At 49.1% G+C, this 6,597-nt stretch overlaps 1 protein-coding gene across 2 annotated transcripts in view; it reads left to right on the forward strand.

Annotated features, from left to right (window-relative positions):
* Window positions 1–1,701, forward strand: part of VSX2 (visual system homeobox 2) — a 31,058-nt gene extending 29,357 nt beyond the window's left edge. Inside the window, exon 5 of one of the 2 annotated variants that reach the window (XM_090034984.1) lies at window positions 1,307–1,701. In XM_090034984.1, coding sequence (XP_089891110.1) covers window positions 1,307–1,701 — 395 coding nt within the window. The remainder of the gene's footprint in view (window positions 1–1,306) is intronic. The other variant, XM_090034986.1, reaches the window with a different exon arrangement.
* The last annotated feature ends 4,896 nt before the right edge of the window (window positions 1,702–6,597 follow it).

Consider the following 6,597-nt stretch of genomic DNA (forward strand, 5'->3'; position numbering starts at 1 on the left):
ACTTGCTCTCTCCTCCAGAACGCAGGGACACTGCTACTGCTAATGACCAACGGGCCCCAACTCCTGGGGCCTGAGCTGCAACTGTCAGTCCCTGGTTCTAGACTTATCTGTCCCCAGCTCCAGACTCATAGTGTGAAGCTGTTGGTCCCTGAGCTAAGAAGTATGTAGATAAGGCTGCTGACCACCATCCTGGACTCCCCTGGCATGGGATAAGGGATATTGGGCCCCAGTTCCTGTGGTATGGATTTCCCTGGACTCAGAGTCAACAGAAAATTGGTTTCCATTGAAGAGCTGGAAGAAGTTGTTTAGATCCAGCTCCTGCAAGCCTGTGTGACTTCGTTTGGGGTGAGGGAGCCAACTTGTCCTCTCAACAACCCTTTTCTGGAGGACTGGAGTGGAGTTCCCCTGCAGCTCCCTCCAGCTGAGGGCACCAAACTCCTGCCTGTTGTTCTCGGGTGGGTGTGTGGGCTGTGTAGATGTGGACGTAGTAAATCCCCTTTCACACTCCTGCTCTTTGCTTCCTGTTTTCTGATCTTTCAGACTAATTCTGCCAAAACACTGACTTGTGGCACCTTAGAAACGGACAACCCTGCCCTTCTGTCTGTAAAACTGAGAGCGAGAGGCAGAGGGCTGGGCTGTGAATGAGGGAGACAGAGGCAAAGGGAAGATGAGATGCAAAGGGCTTCTGTAAATGAGAGAATAGAGACCACCCACGACACCTGCCTTGTCCAGGTGAAAGGGCTGCTCTGCTGGCCCTTCCTCCTTTTCCATCTTGTCACTGCTAGCCACCACTTCACTGTCCCTCAGCACCGGATGGCCTATTCTGTTTGATCTCTCAAAGCCCTGCCTTGCAGTTATCCTTTGGGAAATTCCCTGTCTCTTTGTGGCATTTAGACTGTGTCCCCTTATGGGACATCACGACTTAGGCATATATGTCCGTCTCAGACCTGGCCCTTCACAGACACTGGCTGCACACTGGTGTTCCCTCACATCTGCCCCTTTAGCAGAACATTGGCTCTTCCCTCAGGTTTAGCCTGTCTGGAGGGGAGCGAACATGGTCTTACCATCCAGATCTGCCCTGCCTCAAGCACAGAGCTGGCCGATGCTCCCCGATCAGGGCTGACCTGCCTTGAGCACAGAGATGGTACCTGCTCTGCTCTTGGGGCTGGTCTGCCGCCAGTAGAGAACTGGCCTGAGCTCCCCTTCATGCAGGGCCCAAAGCAATGGGCTCTCTCTGACTGCTGTTTGAAGCAAGGGTTTCTGCTTTTCCTTAATTCTGGCCTCTCTTTATCTTTGCTGTTTTCAGTTCAAGATGGCTTTCCCATGCCCAGGCGCTTTTCTAAACCCGAATACCAACAATTCTTTTTAGGGATGCACAAAAAGTCTCTGGAGGCAGCAGCTGAGGCAGGAAGGAAGACAGAAGTGGAGCGCCCCGCCCTGCCCAAGCTTGACAAGAGTGACAAGGAAGAGAGGGGCCCGGATCCCAAAACCACCATTTCCCAGGAGGAACTGAGAGAAAACAGCATTGCTGCCCTCAGGGCCAAAGCTCAGGAGCATAGCACCAAAGTCCTGGGGACCATCCCTGCAGACTCCCCAACTCCCATCAGGAAGCCAGAGAAAGAGGAAGAGGAGGCAGCAGCAGACGATGAGAGACAAATGGAGAAATCAAATTCATCACAAAAGGAGGAGAAGCTGATCTAGGGGAAAAGAGATGATGGAAAATGGCCCCAAAAGACTCTCTTCTGGGGGCTGCAGCCTCCTCTCAGACTGACAAGGCCCCTCCTGCCGCCCCTGCCCAGGGAGTGAGGCCTCCCATGGTCTCTGCATTTCAGGAAGCCACAGGCTCAGGCCAAGTTCTGCCTGTCAGGTGTGTCCAGAGACTGTTCCCCTCAGGGGTATTCCCACCCCATTTCCCACTCTGCCCTCAGGAGTCTTCCTGCTTCCACCTCTCTCCCCCTTTCTGGGAGATCAGGAACTGTCCCCATCTTCATCTGAGAGGCAACTGAAGCCAGTTGAGGTTTTGGGTCCCTCTGCACTAGCCTCAGAGCCACTTTGGGTTTCTCTGACCTGGTCCAAATTGTCCAGTCTCAAGAGTGAGTCTGAGTCCCACTTCCACCCCAACTCATATCAGAGCAAGGCTGCCCCTGCTCCAGTTTCACCCACCCCCAGGCACTGGGTCAGTCTGTCCCTAGCTGCAGTCCCACTTGTCTCTGTGCAAGACTCTGCTCTTGCCTGAGTTCCACCAACTTCCAGCCTCTGGGCAAGTCCCTTCCCAACCATTACTCCCACCAGAAACCTGCTGTTGGCCATCAGCAGGAGAGGCTGGGACACCCTTCCAAGCAGCAGGAGCTCCATCTCCTGTAGACCAGGTCCCTCCCTTGTGCCCGTGTTTCTGGTGTCTGGCCTTCAGAATGCCAGGACGCAGTGTGGGCAGGGTGAGATGGACGCACTGCCCTCACAAGGACCATATTACCCTTTCTCTGGCCATGATTATTGTGGGACAAATCCATGGAAGTGTTTGTGTAAAACAGTGAGTCTATTTAAATGGTGATTTATATGTTCCATGTATATCTTTCCTGACTGAGTGTTGGGGTGTCCCAGGGGCACTTTGGAATGGGGAGGGTGACTGGCATGTTGGGCAGCTGATTTTGGTCTTGGTTTTTCAGTGAGAAACCAAGGGAATAGGGAAGAACAGGCATAATTTGCAGGAGCTGATCCCCCAGCCCCAGGTACCCAAGACCCACACCTTCCCTATGGGACATCCCGAGTTTTACATCTGACTTCCCTCTGCAAGGGTGCTGACAATTCATAACACCCTCAGGTACCAAGTTCCTGCAGCTAGCAGCACCCAAAGCACATACCATACCTGGCTTTATGCTTTACAGACACCCAGGATCTCATGGGTACCCAAGCCTTGCACCCAAATTTACCTGTAATGATGAGACCCAGCTCCTCCCGCATGGTTACCTAGTAGTTGGCTCCACTCTCCTCAGTACCTATGCCCAGGCATCAGCCAGAACCTGCACCCGGTTCCACGTGCCGTGGCAGTTTAGCTGTAATCCAGGCTGCCTCAAACTGCTCCCTAGCACTGTCTGGTTAGCACCTTCTGGCCCCTAGCACAAGCTGCTGAGGTTTAATCATGTAGAATAATAACAGAGTCCTTGCTACAAACATGCTGTGGGTCTAGGCTGCTCCCACAAGGCTGATGATCAGACTTGGCTACAGCTCCCAGAAGAGCTCTGGGAATAGCAATGCACCCCAAGACCCTAGAGGCAGAGGCCTTGCAGGCATTGCCTCAACTTCTGCATTGAACGGGTCAAATACTAGGCAATATGTTTTCTGAATATATCAGTTAGCATAAAGTGGTATCATTTGCCAAATGTATGTACTGGCTTATATTTGACCAGCTTGGTCTCTGAGTCTCAAAGGGAGCTTCAGCCATGTCCACAGATGCACATAAACTCACAAACACTGTGATATGTACATATTCCTCATACCCAGAATCCCATATGAATACACAGACCCACAGCATCACAGCTCCATGCTAACATTGCCTTCCCATCCTAGTGAGGGACTTCCCTCCATGAAGGCCCCAGGACAGTGACTTCCACATGTCCCTTTCTGTCCTGCTGTAAACTGTGAGCTCTCCTTCCCCAGAACTACTGTTTTTATTCTGTCAAAGGCTGATCCTCCCCTTTCATGCATCTCTGTTCGTCTTTGTCCCCAGTTTGTTTGACGTGTTAGTTTATAGCCCATGGTGTGTAAATAATGTACATACAGTGAGAAAAGATTTCCGTATTGAGGTGTTTGAGGTATGGAACCGTAACAACTTCTAGTCATTCAGAACCTGTGATTTATGTGCCATTTTCTGTAAAGATATAAACAAAAAATAAAACTAAATTGGAATCCTGTGTACAAATCTGGTCACCTGTGTTCAGGAACAACGACCTCCAACTGGAACAGGTGTGGAAAAGGGCAATGGGGAGCATACTGTATGAGGGACTAGAAGAGCCTGGCTTGTTTGGCCTAGCAAAATGGAGGCTGAGAGGGAATATTGCTGTCTATTAACACATCAAGGGATAAACATCAGAAAGGAAGGAAGAAGAGCTCTTTAAACTAATCAAACAGTGGTGGCACAAAAACAGAAGGGTGTAAAGTGCTCATGAATTCATTTAGGCTGGAAACACAATGAAGGTTTCTAATCACCAGAGTAGGTAGGTTTTCCAAGTGCCATTTAGTAGCAGTAGCGGTGGCAAAAACCTAGTCAGTTTTAAGACAGAACTTGGTCAGTTTATGAAAAAAATCACATGATTAGGATGAGACTCAATGACCCAGGAGGTCCCTTCCAATCCTATATTCCTAACATTAACAGGGTTGGTGTCCCCTTGGTCAAAGGGGACCCAGCTAAGAGGCTGATAGCCCAGTGGATTGAATGACTGTATGCATCTGCGTGCCTGAGGTGTTTGCCTGCCCCCAAGCATGGCAAGTACCCATTGCCTCCAGTAGTTATAAAAATTGTTCTCTTATGACAACCAAGGAAATAAAGTAACATGTAGCTGCTTAGCAATCATGCTGTGCCAGAGCCAATAGAACAGACAAATTCATTCCCCAGCCCACAGCCTCCAATTCCCAACTGGCTTCTAATGTGGCCCAATGAATTCTCAGTTTTGTAACATGCATGGAGGGAGCCTGGCCTGGCCTCCCCCCCGCAAGAAACTTGCTACAAATAAGGGTGCCCTGGGCCACGTGCTTTGGCCATGATTACCTGGGAGAGGTGTTCATGGGATTCATTTCCAACCTTCTTCCCAAATACTCAGCTTCATTTCAAACTAAAGGACAAACAGCAGTGCAGTTACTATTTAAGCACTGTGATGGAGGCTTGGAAGCTAAAGGGCTGGGTTTGGACTTTATAAGATTGCATAGTGCAGAATGTCCTTACCTCTAGTTCCATGTATGCACACACACTTCTCCTAAGCTTTTACTATGCACATAACCGTGGATGCCCCCTCCTCTTGATCACAATAGGAATACACACTTTGCATATCAATAGACCTCTCACAAATGCATGCTAGATAGGTGCATGTTTTGCCTTCACACACTAAGATTTTTGCATATTGCATACACATTTTGCAAAGGCCATGCTTCACTTAAATATACAAATCACACCTGCAATTCAATTCAGCAATACTGCATTGATATGACAAGCTACAGAAATGCTGCCAAAGTACAAAGCAAAAAAAGGGCAAATGTATCAGGTATCTGGTAGCAATAGCTACACTCTGGTCCAGATGGGTATTTCTAACTGCACAGGGAATTATAAACCTTAGTCTGTATTGTTCTCAATAAAGACACAGTATGATAACCAACTGCTTCCAAAGTAATCAAGGGAGATTCCTTTTTCCCTTAGAAATTAGCCTATGATCACATCTTAATTAACCTGCAGCTATGCATCTTGCATGTAAAAGTAGATAATGAGGGAGCTATTTGCCTTCTTCATAGAGTTTGGAACTTTGGATTCTATCTGGCACCCAAAACTGAACTCAATGGACTTCGGGAAAAAACATATGGTACCCTTAAATACAGCTATAAACAGCACACATGGAAACAGAGGTCTTCAGCTGGGAAAGGTGGGGTGATCTGAGCGCTTTTTCTTGCACACTGGTGCACAAGCAGAGGCTGCTATGTCAGGAAGGGACTGCCAACCTAAAATGGGGAAGAGTAAGAGTTTGTCTATGTATCTTATAGGGCTGCTGCCGCACAGCCGTGCCCACAGAACTGTGGTGGCAGCGCCCCCTAGTGAAGATGTGGCATATGGCAACAAATGTTTTTAGCTGCTCCCCTTCCGCGAATGCCCGTTCTGCCAGCAGAAGGAGAGGTTTAATGTAGAAGAGGGAGTAGCTGATACCAGTCCCACAGGAGGGGAAGAAAGGAGTCTAGTGACTCAGGGCATCTCTAGTCCCTCCTCTGGGACTGAAAATAGGTCACTGCTCCCTTTCCTTTCTGGCAGCTCCAGGCTTGAGGAGGGGTGGGAATGAAAAACCCATGGAGCTGCATCCCCCCACCTGGGTAAGAGGAAAAAAGGGACATCACTGCAGCTGTTCTTCCTGTGCCCCTTCAGATATAGCTGTGCTACCTTATCCCTCTGGCAGAAAGGCCTGAAAGGTAAAATTGATGTAGGGGGTAGGGGGCAGGGGAATGGAAAGAAAGAATGACTGTAGAGGTTGGTGGGGAAAAAATGATGTGGCTGGGCAGGGGCTTAGTAACTTGTGGAGGGTGGGTAGATGGAGGCTTGGGGACACGGAAAGAACTAGAACCCTGGGGCATGGGGAAAAGCAGGGCATTTCCCCCCAACACTCTCACTCACTCTCTCTCTCTCTGCAAAAGCCAGCAAATAAACCAAAGAACACAGATCTAAAAAAAAATCTGTCTTGGGGGAATGTATCTGACATGATTTTTTACTTTTGCATGTTGGCATGTCCTTTCAGGCATCTGGAAGGAGGCATTAGCTATACCAGAGAGCACTCCCAGGCGTGGGGAGACATTCTTCAGACCACTTCCCAGGAACCAAGCCCCTGCTCTTCTGAAAGTATGTAACCA

The sequence above is a fragment of the Crocodylus siamensis genome, chromosome 2, assembly GCF_052110815.1.
Source record: "Crocodylus siamensis isolate JL-2025a chromosome 2, ASM5211081v1, whole genome shotgun sequence".
Classification (NCBI taxonomy): domain Eukaryota; kingdom Metazoa; phylum Chordata; order Crocodylia; family Crocodylidae; genus Crocodylus; species Crocodylus siamensis.